We start from the raw sequence: 26,185 nt of genomic DNA, 5'->3' as shown, positions 1-26,185 counted from the left end.
TTTATTTCTTTCGTAGATGATTACCACCAATCTCTGTTTAGAATTTCATTAACAAATTCCAATCGATTGGAATAATTCCTATCCTATAATTCGTATGGAATAATTTCCTTGTTTTTTTTTTTTTTTTTTTCCATCACAATCGACAAATTTATTTATTCAACAGTTTTCAATTTAGTTTGAATAATTATTCAACCAATCGAAATATTTAATTGATACATTTAGAAGAAAACAATGTTATTTACGGAAAATTAGTAAAATGAATGTATGGGGGGGGGGGGGTTAATTCGTGGTATAAGAATTTTCACAAGCCTATGTTGAAAAGGAATGTATACATGTATGTATATATACATATATACATATATGCTTTTACACCACGTTGCGAATAAGTATCGAGATAACTACTAACACGTTTTCCTTCAAAACTATCAACTATTCACGATTCGCGAAGTGTTTACTCGTGAGAGTTTACCTCGGAAATATTTGACTTTAGAAGTCAACCACCGCGCACACCTCCCCCTCCCCGTCTCTAAAAACCTCTCACTTGGCACATCGAAACGCCATCGAAAGATATATCGTTCGGAAAATTCACGACGACTCAACTTATACTACAGAGAACGCGAGAAGAATAAAAATGCATATTTCATAACTTTTAAATTTACATTCTTCGAATAATTTTTTTTTTCTTTCCTTATTTTTTTTCTCTTCTTTTTTTTTTTTTTTTTGTTAAGGGACACAGATAGAAAATGTGCATAAATAAAAAAACGTTTCACACCAATCTTTCCCATCCTCGCACATATTTTATCAAGCCATGTTCTTTTTTTAACTTTAACGCAATCCAAAGACTTTTGAGAACTTTTGTTTTTCAAAGGTAGTAGATTAATGATGAGAATATTGAAATAAATTATTTACGTTGAGAAGAAGGTATATATATATATATATATATATATATATACTTTGTTTTTGTATTGATTTTGTTGTTGTTGATAGTGTATATAACTATCGTAATTCACACGCGTTTATCCATTTCTTGTAACCTTGTAGTTGTAATAGTAGTAGTAGTAGTAGTAGTAGGCTACGAGATATCTTGGGGGAAATAAATAATAACAAAAAAAAGTAAGAAAAGATTATATATATATATATGTATATACATATGGGTGCCCACGCATAGATGAGGGAAAACATGTTCGCGCGCATGCAACTCATGAAAGGCATCTCACTCTCTGGGTTTTAACGATTTACTTCCGTGATAGATTTTACTTCGATATTCGATACTTCTTATAAACGTGTCCTTCCGTATTATATTCCAAACCTAACGGCATACAAATACACAATCACCATGCAATCAGCACACAACGAAACGTAGGAAACATAAACGAAATTCCACGTATCTCGGAAGATCTATCGTTACGATTGCATTAACCAAATCCCCTCCCCCCTTCAATATCGTCGGATTAATCGTCAAATTTATTTTCATTGTTTTTTTTTTTGTCTTTTAAATGAATCCCTATACAATCCTACAAATTATTATCCCTGTCTCGGATAATAAACATATTTTATCTATACGAGATGATTTATTACGTATTATTATTCCACGCGAATACGCTCGTAATTTTATCTAAAAAAAAAAAAAAAAAAAAAAAATACAAACAAACAAAATACATAAGCAAAGTAGAAAAAAATCAATCGATAAAATGAAAGGTTTTTTGTTGAAATACGAAACACCTTAATTACAGATTTATTTATCTTTTTTATTTTATTTATTTTTTGTTAACAGGGCGACAAGGGAGATAAAGGTGAACGTGGGATGACGACTGCATTGAACGGAGATCAATTTCCAACAGGAATATTGGAAGGTCCACCTGGTCCACCTGGACCGCCTGGTAAGCCCCCTCAACCCACCTCCCAATAATCGCATCGAATCTAATTTATTTCGATTTCAAATAATTAACTATAGCGAGTTATTATAATGGTTTGTTGCTGGTGGTTTGATAAAACGATCTCTAAACCTTTCTCTCTCTCTCAATCTTTTTCATTGGTTCAACTCTTAATCTTGAAGTCTGATATCTTTTGTAACATTTTAAATGATTGAACTGTAAGTAGTTTATATATAAGTTAATTTATTATACAGCCTATCTCTCTTTCTCTCTCTCTCTCTCTCTCTCTCTGATTTTCTCTGTTTCACGTATTAGACGTTTACACCTAACATTATTAATCTCAAATTAATATCTAAAAAATGTTCTTATATATAGTAGAAATCTCTCTTCAGTATAATTTTTTTTAACAACAACACTTAAGCAAACGAAATACGAAGGAAAATACTTTAAAGTAATATCTGGACAAGAGAGAATGTGTTTTACATGGTGGTGGGCGGAACTAAACGTTAACTATTGCCGCAAGCTAAACTTCGTATAACTGTTTGCCGCCAACTTTTCCTTTTCATTCTATCTCTATTTCTTTTTTATTTTTTTGTTTTTTTTTTGGGGGGGGGGGAGGCTAGAAATAGGAGGAGAAGGGATTTCTTTCTTTTCTTTTCTTTTCTTTGATTCTTGTTACATATGCAAAACCGGATCTCTTAGTTCTACGGACAATGTAATAAGTTTGAACTCCTCCTATATGAGATAAAAGTTCAAACAACATGCTACCTTTCGATTATATTTTACTTCGAGATTTATTTTCTTTTAAATAGCTTTATACTTCCGACAAATTACTTTGATAAAGAAGAAGAAGAAGAAGAAGAAGAAGAAGAAAGAAATAAAAATATATAAACTTCTGAGAAATAGTTAGAATCAAAGTCATTCTTGGTAATTTTGCGCGTTCATTAAAATGAGAATTGCCGCGAATTCGCTAATAAAGAAAAGAAGGGGCTACTACTACTACTATTATTACTACTACTACTACTACTAATACTAATACTACTACTACCCACCTTTGGTTTGCTTGGAATTATTAAACGGTAGCTTTAACGTCGTAATGGTTCTCTAAGTAATGTAATACCGTGATAGATCCGTAAAAGAGCCTTGCGGCGTTATAACGAGATTATTAAGCTTCGTCATGCGCGAGAGTATGCTTCTTTAACGAGTCGCACAGACGGTATTCATTGCTCGTCATTCAAAACGAATGGACGTCTATATATGTATATACGCGTGTGTACATATCTTACTATGTTAAGAACACTTGTGTTAACTTCGTAGAAATCAAAAGACTTCTTCTGATCGAAGGTTAAGATTATTTGATTCCACTTTATTTTAAACGATTTAAAAAAAAAGAAGTTACTTTAAATGTTTATTTAACACGTTGACTGCCACGTCAGTCATCAATGATTGACATTGAACTTCATGTTCAGGTCGTGTCAAGCGTTTGTGCTTGATACCTAACTTTTCGTTTTGCCACACGTGGCTTGACGAAGATTTTTGTAAGAATTCGTGTGGCGTTCAATGTGTTAAATAAATTTAAATATATAAAATAATTATTAAAAAAGAATATATATATATATAAATATTATATAAATATAAATTTAATATATAATTAAATAAAATTAAATTATTATATATTTTATGTATAGTAAAATAAAATTCTATAAAAGTTTTATAAAATATATAAAATAATTTATATATATATATATATATATATATATATATATATATTTAATTTATTTATTATATCATATATATCATTCTTCTTTTATTTTTTATTTTTTTTTTTTTTAATTATATGTAAAAAATTAATTTCAACCTGTCGTAGTGTAATATATTATATATATATATATAAAATAAATTGGAAAAACGTTACCTCCTACCCATGAGAATGAAGTTTTACAGTTTTAATCCAAGAGTAAAATTTCAACGTACAAGGACGGTGGTTACTTTTCGTAGAAACTATTTCTTCGAGAGCAACTATCTTTCGAAGTAGTTTCTCTCTTCTATGAACTGTTTCAGAACAATGAAGAGAATAAGTGAGAGTAAGAGAGAAAGAAATAGAGAAAGAGAGAAAGAGAGAGAGAGAAAGTGCAATCGTATTTGAAACAACAAGTATAGTTTGGATTAGAACTGTTAACAACTTTAGAATTTCTTACGGTTAATCTTTGAACAACTGCATGACGATGTAACAAGAATTGTTATGAGAAAAGACAAAGAAAGAGAGAGAGAGAAAGAAAGAGATCGTTAAATCGTGCGAGTAATACTAATTCGAATTAAAAAGACAAATTGAAGTACTGCAACCTATCTAAGTAACTTTAAAGTAATTAATTAATTTCATATACACGTATATGCACATCCACCTACACATATATCCAGATAAACACAAAAATACCCAAACATATATGCGCGCTTAGTGTGAGGAACATGTAAACTTTAATAATTTATTTTAGTAGGAAAGTAATAGATCATAATTAATAACTATACTCTTAACTAATTTAAGCATAAAAAAAAAAAACTCGAGAATTTCGTCGAACGAAAATCTCTGAATCGTGTTCACCATTGGGTGGTGGTAAATCAAACGCTCTTCTCGTTCATTTCGCGAAAAAACATTGTTCGCCCTGAAGCGGTTAATTCCCCAAATAGGGAATTTATAAACGGGTAAAGAAGTGCACTAGAAGAGGTACATATATACATATACATATATGATTTCTATAAAAGCTCGTGACAAAAGTTTCGTTTTTATTTTTTTACTTTGACGTGATTTATTTTAACACTTTTTTTTTGATATATTTTTTAATCCATTTCTTTTAACACAACGATTCGTAATCCCTTTTTTCTGTTTTTTTTTTTTTTGTTATTCTCATTCATTCATTCATTCAATTATTTATTAATTAATTAATTAATTTATTTTGTTTTAAAAACGAGTCTGATTATTTTCTTACCGTTTATATCGTATCGCATCGCGTGTTCTGAAAAAGAAAAAAAAAGAAAAAAGAGAAAGAAAAGAAAGGGCGGAACGAGGAAAAGATATCCATGTATTATTTTATGCACGTGGTATATACACGCACGCAGGGCCCCAGGGCGAGAAGGGAGAGCTGGGTCCGACAGGACCACCCGGTCTGACCGGCGAGAAGGGTGCCCGGGGAAAGCAAGGGAAGAGGGTAAGCTTCAACGAGGTCCTCCGACCAAAATGACACAGTACAGTATCGTACATGTACATATTATAAATACATATATATATTAATATATATATATTTATATAATACGATCCTTGATAATACATCTCCTCGATATATCCGATTTTTCACCGAAAAAGATAAAAAAAAAAGAAAAAAAAAATCTATCTGAACCATTCACAACTTTCCTACCCACTCACAAACACACACACTTATTCCCATATTCTTCCTCATCCTCATCCTCATCCTCTTCTTCTTATTCTTCTTCGATAGAATCTCTGATCATCCCGGATCATGCAGATAAAATCGAAAAAGTACACCCCCCCTCCAACCCTATAAAATTAACCCCCATCATCATCCACCTTTTCTATTCCCTTCCTCCAACTTTTGTGTGTGGCATGTTGTGCTGCATGTATTTTGTAGAGCAAATATTGTGTGCTAGATTTATCATTAAGAAATAATAAAAAAAAAAAAAAAAAAAAAAAAACGAAAATTTACAACAAATATAAACAAAAGGTGCCGTTGCATGGATGTATAGGGGGTAGGGAGGGGGGAGCTGATAGAAAATCGTCGTAGAGAGAAGGAAAGTTCGAGTAATCTTTTTTTCTGTTTCTTTTACTATTTCTATTTCTATCATTTATCCAACCCTCTCTCTCTCTCTCTCTCTTTTTTCTTCTTTTCATTTCCATTCACACTTACGCTTTTTTTTCTTTCCCTTTTTTCTCCTCTTCTTCTTCTAACATGTCACTCGCGTAAAAAGAATTCAAAGGAAATTCTCATTTTCCTTTTTTTTTCTCACCTACTTCCACTATTTTATTTCCCACGTACACCCTCTGACAAACCAAACCACAAATCTAAACCCCCCCCCCCCACGTACCTCTTCTGAATTTTTTCCCATTTGTCTACTTTCATTATTTTCCACTGACGAAAGAAGTGTGTTTTGAGGGGAAAGTCTTGTAAACGACGTTCAATGTCTCGTAGAAAAGGTACTACTACTACTACTACTACTACTACTATTACTACTATTACTAATCCCCCTTTACCCCTCATTCCCTTCCCCTCCTCACTGTTTCTCACTCACTCATTCAAGTACCTTGTACATTGTTCAAATTTCCAACCAACATAGTCGTTCTTCCTTCCTATCCATCCATCCATCTATCCATTCATCCATCCATCCATCCATCCATCCATCCATCTATCCGTCCATCTACACATCCATCCATCTTACTATCGTATTCTACAAAGATATCTACGATCTAACCCTCCTCCTCCCCGTTAGAAATATATTCGTCGAATCTGTCGACTTTTCCCAGTACGTTCGCACCGTTCCTTGATTCCTAACCCTCCCCACCAACCCCCTTTTTTAGTTCTTCACTTGTCTCTTCTTTTTCTTTTTCTTTTTAATGCTACTAGGCGCGAACGCGTTCCTTCACGTACATTTTTCACGAGTCGTAGTCTTATGGTTAGGTAAAAGAACGTGACGACACGAATGCGACTCGAGAAACGTGTCAACAACGTTTTTTTTCTTTTTTCCAATGATTTTTTTGTTGTCTTTTTTAATCCCTTACGTCTCCTGTCCAATACTTTGTTGTTCCTCCCCCTTTTGTTTTTTTTTTATTACTATATAATATTACTAGTCTTATTTATATACTAGTAATATATATCTTTACTTCTTCTTCTTCTTCCTTTTCTCTATTTCGACTACGAACTATGCACGACTTAAGCATAAAGCATGGCTTTTATTATTTCTATTTTAATTTATGTGTGTTAATTTTGTTAAATATTTCTTTTTCTTTTTTGTTTTGGTTGTTTTTTTTTTTTGGTTTATCTCTATACACACCGCAAGATGCAGCAGCAGCAGTAGCAGCAGCAGCACGCAATAAGATGCATGAGAATGCATGTTTGTGTGAACACGAGAAATTATTAACGCACGACCACCACACTGTATGTCACTCTTTGCATACTTTTGGTTTTATTTTATTTTTTGTTTTTTTTTGTTTTTGTTTTTGGGTAAACGAGAAGAAGGAGGAGGATCTCTACTTTGTGAACTATGAAAGATTTTTTTGGTTTATTTTTTTGTTTTGTTTAGTCATCTGGACGATTGATGAACGAACCGAACGTTGAAATTTGTTTCGATGGTGACTGAGCCCCCAATGAGAGAATATTTTTGAAGTGAAAACTTCTTTAGAATAGGGAGTGATTTGAAAAGAAATGGGTGGTTTAGGCAACGAATCGGTAGATGGCGAGGCAACGGAGCCTATATACGAATAGGCAACGGAGCCTGTATACGAATAGGCTACAGAGCCTGTATACGGATAGGCAACGGAGCGACGGGCCGCTATGCAAAGGCCACGATTTTTATTGCTTGAATTTGAAAAAGTGTACTTTTTATCAGCTATTCCACCCAAAGACCATACCGGTGACCTTTATTATATATCGCAATAATATTATAATAAATAAATCCTAAAATTATCTTACTCTTGAAACTGTGCATTCGTCTGATTCTCTCGAAACTTAGATTTTTGAAGGTTTCACTTCTAACACGTGTGATCTGCATACATGTTTTTTTTTTTTTCATTTGTTTAAACATCGCGAAAATTCAATTACTGTTTAAAATACGACGATACTTTCCTTTTTATTTTTTTTTTTTTATAAATATCTTTTTATTCTGCCAATTAATTTTATTATTAGATGATTAAACCTTTGAGTGTTGAATACTTTTAATATAAACATTACATTATTTGATATTAATATTAACAAACACGTATATGCATTGATAGACCATTTTGGTAATTTTTATGAAACGCATATATGCGTTCCTAGCACTCTAAGGGTTAATATATTCCTGTATTATTATTATTAATTTTAAAAGGTTTTAAATACACGCGTTTGTCAAGATTTAAATCTATTTTAATAGAGTAACGATAAATACATATATATAGCATCGTTATCAGTACGATATATACAACATTTTATCGATTATTGTCTCATCCTATTACAAAACGAGCTCTTCAACAAATCCACGAATATACATATATATATATCCTCGATTCATAGCTCAGTGATTATTTAATTACCGTGGTTTACGTGTGTATTGATTACTACAAAGGACAGTAATATAATTTGATGTACATACGAAAGAGATAGAGACAGAGACAGAGAGAGAGAGAGAGAGAGAGAGAGAGAGAAATATACGCATTCACGAAAGGATTAAATTGATTTCGATTGGTCTGTTTGAAACAGTGTTGCGTGTTAATTGTTAAGTTCCTCGTTTATCGTTTTACATTTTCAAACAAATTTTTCTAACTTTCTTTTCGATTAAAACAAAAATGTCAATCATATTCTTATATACATGTATATGTATATATAAAATTATATTTATTTATATTATATTTATTATTGGTATATAATTAATATAATATATATAAATATTTTTATATTAATATAATATAAATAATATAAAATATATATATAATAATATATAATAAAATAATATATAATATAAATAAATAATATATATAATATATTATTTTATTATTATTTGTATTATTATTATATAATATATAATTATACAAATTATACAAATAATAATATACATATAATAATAAATATATAGATATAATTATATAAATTATATATATATGAAAATTCATAGGAAAAATGATTGGACCGTTTTACTTCGAACTTACACACAAATATATTACACAAATACTATATAAAGTCGACGGAAATAGAAAATTTCGTGAACTTTCCCTCTATCTCTCTTTTTCTCTCTTTCTTTAACTGGAACGTTTCTAAAGACGGAAATAGAATATATCTTGAACCTCTGAGAGGTCACAATTTTACCGGCTAAGGATAACGCATATCCAATTTGACGAATTTTCTGATCAAATAAACGTGGATAAAAATAATACACACACCACAAACACACATATATATATATTATATATTCGTGTAATTGTAATTTTTCATTTACCATAAAAGTGACATTTCAACGTTTTCGTCGTCATCGTCTCACAGTCGTCCATATGCAAATAATAATATAATATTTTCTAAAAACAAAAAAAAGAAAAGAAAAAAAAATGAACTCACCTAAAATTTGGTTATCTCGTTCTTCTCGTTCGTCCAAATATATTCAGTCATCTGCATATGATATATATATATATATAAATATATAAATATATGCATAGAAAGAAAAAAAACAAACAAATAATAACGCGAACAAAAAAACCCCATCAATTCGTATATTAAAAATAATAATAATAATAATAATAATAATAATAATAATTGTATAAATTATAAAACGGCGATAAAATAATAAGAGACAAAAATAATCAAAGAATATTATAGAAAATACAATCAACAAAATAAATAACATAACATACATATCTATATATATATATAATATAAGATACACAATAAAAGACCCAAAAGAGAAAAAACAAAAATGTATAAAAAATGAAAGAAAGTATATGGATGAATAAAAAAAAAAAAAATTAAATAAATAAATAAATAATAAGAGTTGTGAAACGAAAAGTGATAAATGAAGGAAGGAAAGGAAAATAGAAAATGTTAAGAATTGTTAGGTGAAAAAAGGAGGGGGTGGGAAAGGGAAAAGGGTGTTGTAAAAGTTATAAGAGAAAAGAGCAAAGAAAAAAGACGTTGGTGGCAGCAAATATAACACGTTTGTATATATGTATATGTGTACCACAGGTATCCTATATATATATATATATATAATATATTATTGGGTTCTCGAGGGTTCCTCGGGTCTTTCTTACTTTGGTTTTACTCCTACTACCCGTGTCGTTTCATCTTGAAATACAACACAACACTTGACATAGGACAAAGACAAAGACGACGTTGACGTTTAACAACGAAAGACGAAAATGACAACTACTATTGTACATATGTGTGTGTTTATGTATGTGTGGGACAAAGAGAGACACAAAGAGGACGATATGTTGATAAAATAACACGAAGAATAAGAAGAAGTGGAAGAAGAAGAAGAAGAAGAAGAAGAAGAAGAAGATGATGAAGACAACTACGACAATTTAAAGATATTTTTCGTTGTTTTTGATTAAATTCGACGTTGTTTCTATTTTATTATTATTTTTTTTTTTTCAAATATACAAATCTTTATTATATTTATTTATTTTTCATATATGTATATAGACATATATATATGTATGTATATATGTATATATATATATAGTTAGACCTTGGCTACCAAGGGCAACACTAATTCTCTTCTAGCGGATGCAGCCAAATTACACACCTGCGCACTAAAACCCTGTAACCACGCCTAAGTAAGAGCTACTCGACTCACGCGCTACCGTTTAGAGCGGCTCCATAAGCTGTTAATGTCTCTAACAACTCGTAAGTATTGTATCCTCATAGAAATGTCCTCACGAAAAATCAACGAGAAAAAAAAAAGAAAAATGAAAAAAAGACAAAAATAAAGGAACAAATAAATAAGAAGAGAAATTATATAAGTTTAAAATTGTCAATTATTTCAACTAAAAACGATCGATTTGTCAGCACACGCCATGAGGTATATATATATATATGTATATGTATATGTATATGTATATTTTCTTTCGCAAAAGTTTCGTCGATTATGCGATGAAAAAAAAAATCAAATGAAATATTCACACACATGTGAATAGTGTAATAGTAATAGTAATATTAATAATAATAATAATAATGGTGATGATGAACTTTGTTCTTTCGTGTAAAACGAAGGTAGAAAATATTTTCTTTCTTCGAAAGAGTATGGAAAAAAAAAAAAGAAAAAAGAAATGCTCGTTTTTCGTGATAATTATTTTGATAGTATAATCGAGATGTCCTTGACCCGCTTATTTTTTTTTCTTTTCTTTTCTTTTCTTTTCTCCCTCAACCAAGATCTCGTTCTCATAATAATCGTTCCTTTTAGTAGGTTTCACGACTTACAAAGAGATCTGACTCAATGAGTATAATCAAAAGGGGATGATGATGACAGAGAGTTCGGTATAATTAGGTGTCAAAAGGGTTCTTTGAAAAGAACAAAATAATAATAATAATAATAAAAAAAATAAAAAAGAAGAAATCAACTCACACAAATAAAATAACAATAATTAAATAGAAGAAATAAAATGAATGAAAATGAATTGACGGACAAATCGATCGATTGAAACGCCGAATTGAAAAACACATTGATAAATTTGAAATCTTCTTTAATTTTATATCATTAATTTTTATTAATAAATAATTATTGTAATTAGTAGTATTTGTTGTTATTGTTGTTGTTGTTGTTGTTGTTATTGTTGTTGGCGTAGTAGTTGTACGTAGCTTGTGTAACTAATTTGTGTTTACGTAGCTAGTAACACCCACTACTTCTCTCCCCGTATGTCGGTTTTGATTCACTAATCACTAATATCTACTACTACTACTACTACTTCTACTACATTACTACTCTACTACCACTACTACTACTACTACTCTACTACTACTACTTCTGCTACTACGGCTTGAGGCTGTCGCAACATTATCGAGCGGGCGTTAACGATATACCTGCGAATTTCGTGTAAGTATTTGAAAACTCACGAAGACAGTATGTGTAGCTTTATATATATACTATATATACTATATATATATATATATATATATTTCATAACAATATATATTACGCACAAACTCGCACACGTTGTTATTGTTGTTGTTGTTGTTGTTGTTTTGTATTAATATTTATAATAATATTTTAATACTTATATAATTTGTTTCTATTTATACTATATCAACTTTATCACTCGATCTTTCATTTGGGACTTACTCTCTATCACTCTCTGATTTTCTATCTATCTTTCTCTTATCTATTTATCTTATTTATCTTACACACTCGTTCATTTCAATCTTTATTCTATTATTTAATCGCGCGATATAGTTTTAATTTATTTTTATTTGAATATTTATATTATAAATCTCATTAATTTGAAACATTTTTTTATTTTTTTTATTATTCTAACAAACGTGATAATTATATTTATCAACATGAGAATGAAACATACAGAAAAAATATATTTGAAGATTATTTTTACACTATTTTCTAATCACTACATTGATTATGTCTAATTTAAAAAATGATTCTATTCAAATTAATATTTATTAGATATAATGTGTAAAGATGTGAGAGAGAGAGAGAGAGAGAGAGAGAGAGAGAAAGAGAATTATGCTAAACCCTAATATTTGATTTTTGACTAAATTTGTACCCACTAATAAACAAATCCTAAACACGAAACGCATGGGGGTGTCAATTGAAAATATTTTCATTCAGTTTACTTTCATTAATAAATGTTTTTTATTCGTTTTGTTGGTATTGTATCGTAGTATTACGTGTATTATCGTTAGTTGGTAGTATTAGTTTTGAATAATTGTGTCAAATGATCGAACGATTTTGGTGTCCATTTTCTCCCCTTAACCAACCACCCCTTAACAACAACAAATAATTTCATCAATATCGAATAAAACAAAATAACAGCACTCAATTATATTATCCATGCCAAAATCGATCGATTGACCTTGTTGTTCGTGTAGTAGTTGTTCGAGATGATTCTCCATCCTATCCTCTGAACCATCCTATTTCAAAATAAAAAAAAAAAAGAAAAGATAGAACTTAAAACAATTAAAAAAAAAAAAACAAACAAACGAAAAGGAGACAGTGTATTTAACACTAACGCTTCGTCGTAAATAAAAAAAAAAGAAAAAAAAATTTAATAAAAAAATAAAATGACACAAAAGTTTAACGGAGGACCTGGTTGGTGTCTGACCTTGCAGTATCATTATTATAGGGTTTCAAGGGTGAGAGCGGTATTACATTGGCGAGGGGTCCACCCGGCCCACTGGGTCCAAAGGGTGAAAGGGGTTACCGAGGCGAAAAGGGCGCCAAGGAGTCCAGGGCTCGCCAGGTAGATTACAACGAGGCCATTCTACCGGGGAAACAAAACAAAACAAAAATAACACAAAGACGACACGACATTTTGGGGAAATATGACGAACAAAAAAAAACAAATATAAAGTTACGAAGGATAATGTCCCAACAGAGAGAACAAATTATTATGTTATATAATCCCTGAAACAAACCCCAAACCCTTGAACCTTTCGTTCGTCTTATCGGAAATAAATTGTATAAATAAAACGCGTGTTTCGATTTTATTTTTTCATTTTATTGCAACCACGGTAAAAAAAAAAAAATCTTTTATGTTTAATTCGTTTTTGAATAATTTGTCAAAATTTAATTCACGTTACTTTTGATTTTTTTTCTTTTTTTACCCCACTACTCCTCCCACTGCCAACCCCTTTTTGTTATTCTAATGAATTTGCTCAATTATTATTTTGATGTTTTTTTTTTTTTTCGAAGATAATATATTCTCTTCTTTTTTATTCTTCTTCTTTTGATTTTATTTTTTTATTTCATATCCGTGGTAAAAGTAATTTCATAAATTCTCTCTCTCTCTCTCTCTCTCTCTCTTCTCTCTCTCTCTCGGAGAGTATTTTCTTTCTTTTCATATTTTTTTCTTTTTTTTCTTTTTTGCTTTTTTCATCGTCTCCTCTTTAAATCATAATTAATTGACAGGAAAGTCTCCGAGTAAAAGAAGAAAAAGTGGTAGTGGAAGAAGAAGAAGAAAAAGAAAAAGAAGAAGAAGAAGAAGAAAACAAATTTATATTAAAATAAATTTAAATATAATTTCATTTGCAATTTTTTTCTCAAAATAAACTAAAAAACATTTTAATGATCTATATTATTTCGGGGTGAAGGGGAGGTGAGAGGTATTGGGGGAAAAAAAATGCGGCGCGTACACCCCCAACACACCCCCTACGTACCACGTACATCACCACCACCACCCCCTCTCTCTCTGCGTCGTTCATTAATCTGCTACCCCATGGTATCGTTGGTGGTTCACCGATTGAACCGATTATTACTCTTTGCTTTCAGGACCTAAGGGTGAACAAGGATCTCAGGGTCTGCCAGGATTTAATGGAACCGATGGGGAACCTGGTATACAAGGTCCCCCAGGATTACCGGTACGTGAATTTCATTCCAATTTTTATATCCTTTTATCATTTCTTATTTTTTTTTTTTTTTTTTTTTTTTTTAATACAAATTTCCAACATAAATAAACGAAGTTCAGTTAGAGATAAATTATTAGAATAAAAATAATATGATACATTGACTATGATTGTTCTAATTGTAAGTAAAATAATTGATATTTTATTTCAATCAAAAATGGATATAAAAATATATTATATTTATATTACTTTTATTATTTATTTATTTTTATTATATTTTTTTATTATTATATTTAATATCGTTATATTATATTGTATATATTATATTATGTTATATATATTATAATATATTATATTATGTTATAGTATATTAATATAATATATATTATATATATATTATAATATATATTATAATATGTTATAATATATAAATATTATATATTATATATTTTTTATTAATATATTTAGTATTTTATTATTTTTATATATTATATATTTTATATATTTTATATAGATATAATATTATATAATATATATATGTATATATATATATATATGTTTATAGAATCCCCATACGAATTTATCTTAATTTATGTGTATATAAAAATAAAAATAAAAAATAAAAAATCCCCAAAAATGTAGAAATGATGGTATTTAAACCATAATGCAGAGAATAAGCTTGTAAAAAATGCAACAGAGACTGCAGCACGCGTACAAACAAATGTATCTACTTTTAGTATACGTTCATCGTATACTTATACACGCATACACACACGAAACAATTTTTAAGGATAGATAAGAGAACATTTTTACGAGATGACTAAAGAAAATATGTAAACACCGTATAACGTATTATCAGACTTTTACGTAAAAGGAGCTTTATCTCTCATCTCTCATGCGTTATCCAGTAGCATAACGTGTTATAGTGTCCTATGTCCCGTAAACGTTATCAAGTGGTGACAAATGATTTAGTGCAGGTAAAACGATCTCGTTTGTCTTTGATTTACAGGGCCTTTCCGGACCCAAAGGTGAGAAAGGCGAGTACGGTGATATCGGACCACCTGGTCTCATGGGACCTCCAGGTTTGCCTGGTCCACCGGTACGTACAAAATAAACTATTGCTCTTTTATTTTATATTATATATTTATTAATAATAATATTATACCATATTATATAATAATAATATATTATTTATATTATTATATTATAATATTATATTATATTTATTATATTATTATTATTATAATATTATAATATATATTAATAATAATATAATATATTATAACAATAATATATTATTTATATTTTATAATATTATATTATTCATATTATTTATATTATAATATGTTAATATATAATATTTTATATATAATTATTATGTATGTAATAATATATTAATATAATATTTCTATGTATTATATATATATATATATATTGTATATTACAATATACATTAATATACTATACATTATAATATATATTAATATAATATTTCTATATATTAATTTTAACGTATAAATAAAATATTGCAAAAAAATTCTAATTTTTAATATCGTAAACGTTCTCTCTTCTTTCTTTTTCTATTTCTCGATGAACAGGGTTATCCAGGGTTGAAAGGAGACAAGGGTGAAAAAGGCGAATCGGTGAGTTAATATTTCAACGACTTTCTTTTATTATTATTATTATTATTATTATTACTATTATTATTATAGTTATTATAAATGTCGCGTTAGATGATTAAGGGTGGTTTGTTCTTGGTTATCCTGATCGATTTTATTTTATCATTCGCGATTGACTGACTTTTAGAAGAGAAAATTTAGCTCGAACTCAACCCACAATTTTGTTCGAACGACCACCCACCCCCCATAGCATTCCCCGTTCCATCCCCGTTTGCCAACGATCTAACGATAAAATAAATTTCTTTTCATGGCGGGACAACATCGGGCTTTCTTCCACACCGACAGAAGTACAAAAAGTTGAGAAGAAGGCAGGTACGTGAAAAAGTAGACAGCCCTTATTCGTCTTCCCTTCCTTCCTTCTTTCCTTCCTTCTTTCTTTCCCTTTCTACTTACGATCTAACGTGAAAAAAAAAAACCTAACGCAAAAACCCCTCTTCGTATAAAATCGAATCTTATATAAGGATCCTTGGCTATCCGATATCAAAAACGTTTTTATCCTACTCGTTTTCTTCTTCTTCCTAACATTAATCTTTATCAAGAGAGAGACTCACCGAAAGGATTTAAATACCTTCAAAACGTTTTCCTTTTTTTTTCTTTTTTCTTTTTACAGGGTGACGGCACATTCGAAGTCAATGCAGGTGAAGTGGTAAGTGTCCCTTACTCTTCAGTTTTATTTTATTTTATTTTCTTCCATTTGGTTTTGTTTTTTTTTTTCTAATTTTCTTAACCCTTTTGGTACATTTGACGAATGATACTCTTCATCTGAATTTAAGAAGCTTATATTAATATATTTATTTTGTTTTATTTATATATTTATTTATATTTAGTATTTGAAAATATTTTATATTCGGTAATTATTTATATTTAACTATTATTTATATTTAGTAATTGAAATGTTGTTGCAAAAATATATACTCGCATTTATAATATATATATATATTTAATTATAAAATATAAAATTATATTAAATTTGATTTTTAATTAAATTAAATATTAAATATTAACAAATTTTTATATTAAATATTACATTATAAAATATAAAATTATATTAAATTTTATTTATAATTAAATTAAATATTAAATATTAAATTATAAATTATAAAATTTAATTATAATATAATATTATTATTATATAAAATAAATATATTCCAAATAAAATGTATTACTTTAACATATTAATCCATATAGCAACAAATTAACCATATAAATACATTAATAATAAAAATCTTCAAATAATTCAGTACTCAAAAGATTAATATAATATAATCCATAATTATTAATAAATTAATCTAAAAAAATTATAAATCTTATTATAATTTAATATAATCTGAAGAAAAAAAAGACAAATTAAAAAGTAAATTGTTAGAAAGATTTTGTCTTCCTTTTGTTTTTTCTTGTTATCATTAGCTACATTATTAAACAAATTATAGGAGTTTATTTATTTACTTGTATATTTTTTTTTATGGGTAAAAATACTATAATTACAAGTGTATGAATTATTTGTGAAAAATATGGTTGGTAATATATATTCGTATAAAATGTAATTGACAGATTATGGGACCTCCTGGACCACCTGGACCAGCCGGTACTCCTGGATTGCAAGGTCCACCTGGTATCAAGGGCGACAGAGGGCACGACGGCGCCAAGGGTGATCCTGTCAGTAAACTTGTCAAAATTTCTAAAGCCTCGAGAAAATAGTTTTCCCATAGTTAGAGAGGAAAACTCCCCTTTCCCCTCCTCACCCTCCTCCTCCCCCCCCAATAGTTCCAAAGTTCACGAACTTTTACTTTTTAACTTCAAGTTTTTAACGTATTGGGTTAATAATTAATTAATTGCTGATTTATTCAATGAAATAAGAGATTTTGTTTTATTATTGAGATAAAAAAAAAAAACTTTAAGAAAATATCTACACAATGAACTTGTCAAGCTAGGATTAGGATGACGTAAAAAAAAAAGAATAAAAAATAAAAATGGGAGTTAGAGACATCTATAACTGAAATGGGCAATTACTTAGTTGCCAACCCAATACCATAAATAACATTACATATAATATCTACCAATAGAACATGTTTAAAGAATTCGAATTGTTTTTTGTTTTTGTTTTTGTTTAAAGTATAATACTTTCGACTATTATAAAAAAAAAACAAATGAAAAAAATCTCGTTGAGTCGTCATTTTATTTATTTAATTATTTTTTATTCGCAAATCTCAGTTGAGACAAAAATGAAAATACGAAAGAAAATGATAATGAAAAGAAAAATATCGGAAGACTCGAGGGATGGGGAAAAAATAGAGAGAGAGAGAGAGAGAGAGAGAGAGAGAGATTGAGGGGTTGTTGTCAAGTATTCTATTCTCGATGATATTCTCACGCTTTTTTTACTTTTTCTTTCTTCTTCCATTGCAGGGAGAGAAAGGTGCCAAAGGAGATCCTGGTCCAATGGGATTACCCGTACGTATTTTCTCTCAAGATTACGTCCCTAGCTTAGGTAGGTTTTTACTCTATCGTGTTCTATACGTATAAAAAAAAAAAAAAAAACAATAAAAAATAAAAAATAAAAAAAGAACCGAAGGACCAACCAAGTTAGAGTGAGGAGAGGAGGATGAAGTGGAAAACACCACACGACGCGAAAAGATTTTCAAACTTCAATGGTCACGAAAAGAAAATAGATTCCTACCTTCGTCCTTTTTTTTTTCTTCTTCTTCTTCTTCTTCTTCTTCTTCTTCTTCTTAAGAAACTTAATCTTGTGGAAATTCTTGAGAGAAAGGATCGACAGAAGAAAATAAAAAAAAAAGGAAGAAATGTATCGAATGGGGATTATGGTAAAAGTAAAATAAAAAAAAAGAAAGAAAAGGTAGAAAGGAGGGGTTGAAAGGGGGTTGGGTATTTAACCTATCACTTGATTTGATCTTCACTAATGCATTTGAGATTAAGTCAGATATATAAAATACCATTAAATATGGGTATATTATTATTAACGATTGGATTTTATATGTTGGTCCTAAGAAACGAAGTTTACCACGGAATAAGAGGTATATGTTAATATACTTTAGGTACCTATATACCTACCCCCACTCCTCCCCTCCGTCACATTGGTAATATAGGAAAAGAAAATGTGTAGAAATCGTATAATGCATGATAAATAATACATGAGAGAGAGAAATAGGAAATAGGCGAGAGTACGGAATATTTTTCTTATTCTCATTCGATTTCTCTCTATCATCCTATCATTTCTTCTATCTCTTTTCTTTTTACACGATTGTATATTCCACATTGTTTCTTTTTTTTTTTCTTTATCCTTGTCTTCCATTTCTATTTCGAGTATTTTCTATTTTCTATTTTCTATTTCTGTTTCTGTTACTATTCGAGTTGTTCGAAAAGTAATTTTGTTTTATTCCTGACACAATTTTGACATTAATTGATACAAACTGACAAATAACAACACGTGAAATTTTGATGAGAGGTTTAATTTATGAAATTTCACTTGAATGGCCTAGGGTTAACCCTTTTACACTTCGTTGTCGCCATTGAAGCGACATTGACATCTAAGCTGATAGTTTTGCTGTCGCTTCTACGGTGACACGGCACACCGGCATTTAGATGCAACATTGTATCTTTATACAAGTAAAAAAATATTTCGGCACATGCTTAGTGTGTGTAATCAGTTTGGTAACCAAGTTTGCTTCATTTCTGTTGATCGTATTTTTGTGTGTAGCGTAAAACGCGAAAAAATGAAAATTGAAAGTGGTGTCATTGTCAAAATGACCCGAAGTTGTTAAACGTTTAACATTGTTTAACATTGTTTAATGTCGGATTCAAAATTGCTCGGAATTCAAAGGGTTAACCTGGAAGTTATTGTTAAAGGTCTTACCTCGAAGATTTGTTAAAATGAAATTGTTTTTCATTTTAACAAAAGAAAAAAATGAAATTACTTTTCGAACAACTCAATCTTTCCATTTTTCTGTCAGCCTAAGTTTTCCACGTAGGTAGAAGGGACACAACGATGACGACGAAGTTGGGAGTTGTGGAACACACATTTTGTCGTTCTCGATTGTTATCCAGAAACAACATAAACGTCATACGAGTCTTTTTATTTACAGGGCCCCATGGGACTGAGAGGGGAGTCCGGAAAGCCCGGAGATTCCGGGAAACCTGGCGCCATGGTAAGAACGCGGACGTCTCGCTCCTAACGTCATCGTTAATTGGCCTCACCTGTGAATCCTTGAATAGGAAAATTAAACAAAAAGAAAAAGAAAGAAGGAAAGAGAAAGAGAGAGAGAAAGAGAGAGAAAGGGAGAGAGAAAGAGAGAGAGAGAGAGTTTGTATCTGATTCTTCTTCTTCTTCTCTCTCTCTTTCTCTCATACTTTCTCACTTTCTCTTTCTATCTCTTTTTATCTCTCTCTCTCTCTTTCTCTCTCTCTCTCTCTCTCTCTCTCTCTCTCTCTCTCTCTCTCTCCATCCTTAACAACGGTGTAAAGAAAGAAATAAAAAGGGGAATGTGAATGAAAATATTTCAAAGAGAAGGGAGATAAAAATGGAAAAAAAAAAAAAAACGAAAAAAACTATGAGATTGATAACCAAGGGACTTAACAAACACCAGGAAAAAATACAAAGAAAAAATAATAATTCATTAACCAACTAACTAACTACTAACGACGACTAAAGAAAAAAAAAATTAATAAAAGGATTGAAAAAAAAAAGAAAGAAAAATATAAAGAAGAAATAAATTTGTCGAAGAGGAGAGTCCACATCCACACACTACTACTTATACGAACGCGTTGTTGCTTACGTGCAAAAAATAGATCTATAAAGTAAATAGAAAATAATGATTAAAAAAAAAAAAAAAAGAAAAAGACAGTAGAAGATAAAGAAAAAAAAAAAAATAAAAAGAAAAAATAAAACAGTGTATCGATAAATCTTGCTCAGCAACTCCTCTTATTACAAATTTACGGGAGGTTTCGTGTCGTATTATATTCAACTCGAGTTGTTCCAATCCGTTAACGTAAATCGAAACCTTTTTACTTCTTCTTCTTCTTCTTCTTCTTGTCATTTTAAGCTTTGATGTTGTACATAAAGGAAGGAACAAAACAAAAAGGGTTTTACCGATGACGATGAGAATTCAAACGTGACGGAACGGAATTAACTCGAGTGAGCTCATCGAAATTGTTTTCTTCGAATTCTATACACATATACAACACACGACGTACATAAATACAAAAAATAAAAACATACATATACACGTATACATATATATATATATATATATATTTATATGTTTATTATGTATATGTGGATAGAATGTTTCTTGCGAGAGAATGAGAGTGCGCACACTGAACACCATATCGCTAATATTAATGGATAAGACTTGTTTGGCAAAAACCATCTCACCACTACCACTACCAACCACCCCCTCCCTGGAGTCGTTCGATATGGAAACACGCAAAACGCCAAGCTGACAATTTCCATCTTTGCAATTGGGTTGTGTGTTGTTCCTTTATTTAATCAAAAGAGGAACAAAACACAACTATAACGTTTTCATTGGATTTACTTTCGAATAGAGAAAGATGCATTATACCCACATAGGAAATGCACTTTCAGATATAATAATAATTTACATAAAAAGTATATTACGTATAACTGAATTATATCAACTATGGCAAGTATCGTGCCAATTGTACCACGTGGTGTTGTACGTATTTTCATCGATAAAATAATTGTCGATGTGTTGGTTGAATTATTATTATTATTAACGAGAGAATGGCTATTATTATTATTTGGTCTTCCAATAAGAAAGAGAAAAAAAACCTTACGACGATTTTCAAAATGTTCCAATTTTATAGATATGTCTATTACGTACTTAAAAACAAACACACATATGCAAATATATTTAAACAATTTTGTTTGTCATTCGTCATACACACAGATAAACACACACACAAACAAATACCTTTTGTCCGTCCTACGAATTACTCATCACATTATGTATGGGTTTTATTTAAATTAGTTAAATTGATTTTTTTTTGCTACTTTTTTTTTATTTTATTCTCATAAAATAACAGCAACTATTTAAATACGTTTTGTTTCTTAATAAAAGATTTTTAATAATAAATCGTAGAGAAGGAAAAAGAAAATTTCGAAATAACTTATATCTCCGCGTGCGATTGCGCAATTTCCTACCTACCAAGCAACCACCCACTCACCCCCCTTTTTTAGTAACTTTGGATCTCATTTTAATTAAATTTGCCATTTGGTTTCATTTAGCTCCTCTTTGTTCTCTCATAACGCGTATTTAATATTTTTCATACTGCTGCTCTTTTCTTTCTTACTTTCTTTCTTACTTTCATACTTCGAAATTAATGAGAATAAAAGAAAAAAAGTATATTACGATACAAATAATTCATTTTCTCAAGCATCATAAGTTAATAAATTATTTATAACACAACTAAAATTAATTTCACTTTAAGATCAAATTTGATCCTATCGAATTTTTTTCTTTAGAAATTTTCTCATTAAAAAAATAAAAAAATAAAAAATACATAGAAATGTAGTTCGTTCGCAATACGAATTTTGTTGTTTTTGTTTTCTTTTTTGAAATATTTCGAAAAATACAATGGAAAAAAAAGAGTGGGTGGGGATAGGAGCTTGTATTATTTTTTTGTAATCCTCAACCCCCAACCACCGTTGTTCAATCATTTCAGATTCAAAATCTTTTATTTCTTTTTCCTTTTATATAGACATATATATTTAATTCTGTCCCTTTTCTGTCCCTTTTATAACCAGTATTATTTTCAGACGATCTTTAATGGGCCCCGTAGCGAACGATTACAATCGCAACTTACGTACTTTGTACTTAACAAGAACTCTAACCGATAAAATTCCCGTCACGTAACTGTAATCCAGCCCATTCATAACGATTTCCTTTTACCCCCTCCCCCTGAACCTTTCTGGCAACAACCCCTCTCTGTACTACTTACTACTACTACTACTACCTTTTCCACTTCTTGGTTTCTCACGCGGCATTCCACTTGCGTATGTCATAAACGAGAAAATGTTACGAAAGAAAAAGGCAATTTATTATTACGCATAATAAACGTTCCTAAATTATTTATGAGAACGTGAGGTGATGGTGTGATGATAAGTATGGTTAGGACTAAGTTTGATACAACCACCATCATCACTCACCACCACTCACAACTAACACCACTCATCACCCATCCATCCAATCCAAAAGGGGGTAATCGCACAAAACTATAATTTATAAACAAATACAAATTAATCGCGAAAAAACAACAAAATATAAATATTTATTTAATATTTTAATTATTTAAATATATATATATGTTTCCAAGCACACAAAAATCAAGCAGCTTCTTTCATCCGATTTATATATAAAAATATAATTAAAAAATAAAAGGAAACTAAGGTTCGAGGCTAACTCGACGAAAAAAAATTAATTAATAAATATAATAATAATAATAATAATAATAATAATAATAATAATAATAATAATAATAATATAAAAAGGCCTAAAAAATAATAGTAATAATAATAATTATTATTATTATTGTAATTACAAAGCTATGACCGAACGAAAGGTATGCGAGTTATTTTATCGCGAAATGAAAAATATTATTATATGTGAGCGCTTGATCCTAGTCATTGTTAAAGTGACGTACAAATAAACAAACAAACATACGAAAAACAAACAAACAAACAGACAATTAAAAATTGAACAAAAGTTTTTAAAGCGAAATTGTACAGTGTAGAATAGGAAAAATGAAATGAAGAAAACGAAATAACCGAATTAAAATTCGATGTTGTATCTTCTTAACAACAAGAACAACAAGAACAACACAACGACAACTGCAACAGAAAATGCAACAACCAAAAACAACCAACTGCAACCAACAACGACAACGATTAACGACGACTACGGCTATTAAACTACGAGAGACAATTGACATGTACAATTTCGTTTTTCTAATTTTCTTTATGAGGAGTTATAGCATGTAAGATGGATCGATCGATCATGCCATCATAAAATCGCAGCAGCAACAGCAACAGCATCAGCAACAGCAACAGTAACAGCAACAGCAGCAACAGCATCAGCAGCAACATCAGCGTTTTATTTCTAGTTTTTAAGCGAAACTAATGCGGCGCAAGCGGGCGCAATTAACCAAATTGAAAAATGAAAACAAACAAAAAAAAACCACAAAACATACAAAAAAAAGAAACAAAAACAAAAGCAAAATAAAAAAAAAAATGAAAAAAAAAGTTGGACGACGAAGAAGAGGATAAAAAAAAAAACAAAAATGATAAAATAGAAGGATGGAAAAAATAAGGGGTTGAAATTGAAATTGAAAAGAAAAGAAAATAAAAGAAAACGGGAAAATAATTTAAAAAAAAAAAACAAAATATACACAGAAAAAAGAAAAAAAGTAATAATATTCTCCTCGATGGTTTTTAATCGTAATAAATGCGTGTAAAAGCTCGTCGTGTATAATACGCGTGCATATACATACATACACACAGTAAGAGACGTGTATATATATTTTTCTTTCTTTTGTATGTGTATGTCTGTAAATGTAAATACAATAAGAATATACATATAGATATATAAATATATAAATACATATAGAGAAAACAAAATATATATATATATATATATATGTGTATATACACTCGCGTGTGTTTTGACATATACATATATGCGAGCGTAAAATTTAGAATTATCTCCTGCGTGTGTGTTAATTGTTAAGGCGGCGCTAGAAACAGAAAAACAAAAACAAAAACAAAAAAAAATAAAAAATAAAATAGAAAAAAAAACAAATGAGGGGTAGAAAAAACTAACAAACTACAATAATAATAATAATAATAATAATTAAAAAAACAATATCAAAAACAATAACAACGACTACGACACAACCTACGACTACGACTATGACGACTACTATGGACAATTAATTACGATGACGATTACGATGATAACGATTTGAATTAACATAAAAGAAAAGGGTATACATATAGAGAAAAAAATAATAATAAAATAATAATAATAATAATAATAATAATAATAATAATAATAATAATATTTAATAATAATAATAATAAGAAAAGTAAAAGAGAAAAAGTGATCGGCGTAAAAATTTGCGTATGTGAATAATAATTGAAAATCTAACAAGTTTTGTTTTACAATGTCCCGATTAATAAACAGAATGTGCATGTGCCTGTGTCCTTTTGCTTTATACACGGTGCCCACCACACCTCGTTAATTAATGCTTCGAACATATTATTCAAAACCCAAACCCATTCTCCCTGAACAAACCACCGTCCACGTTGTTTTTTTCGCTTTGCATTTTGTTTCGATTGAAATACGATGATAATGAATATAATTATCACTCTCTCTCTCTCTCTCTCTTTATCTCTCTCTCTGTCTCTCTCTGTTTTTCTCTTATTCACAAATGTTTCTTCTCTCTTTCTATTTTTCATTCGTCTTTTAACTTTCTTTCTCTCATCTTTTTTATTTGTTTGTTTGTTTGTTTTTCTATCAAATTTTTAAATAAAAATAAAAAAAAAAAGAAGGTAATGTTTTAATTGACAATAATGTTAAAAAAATATGATGGTGATTGAGAGTAATAATATAATATAAAATTAACACGTGTTAATTTGTTGTGACCATGACGATAACGTAATAATGGGGTGGTGTACACAACCCCTTTATTGGTTACGTTATCGGTTGACACCTTTATTACTGAATATTAATATAAAAATAATTAGTAATAGTAATAGTAGTACTTAGTAACAATTATTGCTGATAAAAATTTGTTTCGGATAACAATATAAGTCGCGAAAGTAAAAAAAAAAAAAAAAAAAAAAAAAAGAAAGAAAGAATGATCAAACGAACAATTAATAATTATACACATAATTATTAATAATAATAATCACAGCGAGTATATTATATCTTTTTATTTTATTTTTAATTTTTTGTTTTCTTTTTTTGGTTTTTTTGTTTTTTTTTACGATCTCGCATTATCATCGCGTTTTTTAGTTCTCTTTTTTTTTTTCTTGATTTTTTTTTCTTTTCGTTACCTTATCCTTCGTTCCTTCGATTTCCGTAGATTACGTTTGTTCTTTGCCAAGCTATTAATTATAATCAAATCATTTCTTTCTTTTTTATTATTAAATTAATGAAAAAAAAAATTAAAAAAAGGAAGAACATTAGCTTGGCAAATTGCAAAAGTAGTTTAAAGGTATATTAACACATTGCCGCACAGTTTTAATTTAACAATCGTGTTTAGAAATACGAAGATTGGACGTCGTCTGTATATAGTCGTCATTTGCGGCAACGTGTTAAAAAAGAAAATGAAAGGA

General features: G+C 29.4%; 2 protein-coding genes across 5 annotated transcripts in view; one reads left to right on the top strand and one right to left on the bottom strand.

Moving 5' to 3' along the window:
- The window catches only part of LOC107072668 (putative peptidyl-tRNA hydrolase PTRHD1), a 155,267-nt gene that overhangs the window by 120,985 nt on the left and 8,097 nt on the right, over positions 1 to 26,185 (bottom strand). Inside the window, exon 4 of one of the 4 annotated variants that reach the window (XM_089179506.1) lies at positions 9,170 to 9,235. The exons of the other annotated variants lie outside the window; for them this stretch is intronic. Coding sequence (XP_089035632.1) covers positions 9,185 to 9,235 — 51 coding nt within the window. The 3' untranslated portion in view covers positions 9,170 to 9,184. Of the gene's footprint in view, positions 1 to 9,169; positions 9,236 to 26,185 lie in introns of those variants that run through there. 4 annotated transcript variants of the gene reach the window in all.
- The window catches only part of LOC107072667 (uncharacterized), a 151,558-nt gene that overhangs the window by 118,826 nt on the left and 6,547 nt on the right, over positions 1 to 26,185 (top strand). The window contains 12 exon segments of the mRNA XM_089179502.1: positions 1,775 to 1,880; positions 4,989 to 5,077; positions 12,919 to 13,012; positions 13,015 to 13,035; positions 14,064 to 14,152; positions 15,147 to 15,236; positions 15,736 to 15,780; positions 16,102 to 16,128; positions 16,427 to 16,462; positions 17,368 to 17,472; positions 18,220 to 18,264; positions 19,914 to 19,976. Of these exon segments, the coding sequence (XP_089035628.1) occupies positions 1,775 to 1,880; positions 4,989 to 5,077; positions 12,919 to 13,012; positions 13,015 to 13,035; positions 14,064 to 14,152; positions 15,147 to 15,236; positions 15,736 to 15,780; positions 16,102 to 16,128; positions 16,427 to 16,462; positions 17,368 to 17,472; positions 18,220 to 18,264; positions 19,914 to 19,976 (810 nt within the window).

The sequence above is a fragment of the Polistes dominula genome, unplaced genomic scaffold (assembly GCF_049000335.1).
Source record: "Polistes dominula isolate Pdom_NZ unplaced genomic scaffold, Pdom_raw_medaka contig_27, whole genome shotgun sequence".
Taxonomy (NCBI): domain Eukaryota; kingdom Metazoa; phylum Arthropoda; class Insecta; order Hymenoptera; family Vespidae; genus Polistes; species Polistes dominula.
The sequence above is the reverse complement of the archived record's forward strand: the minus strand, read 5'-3'. Positions and strand labels throughout refer to the sequence as shown.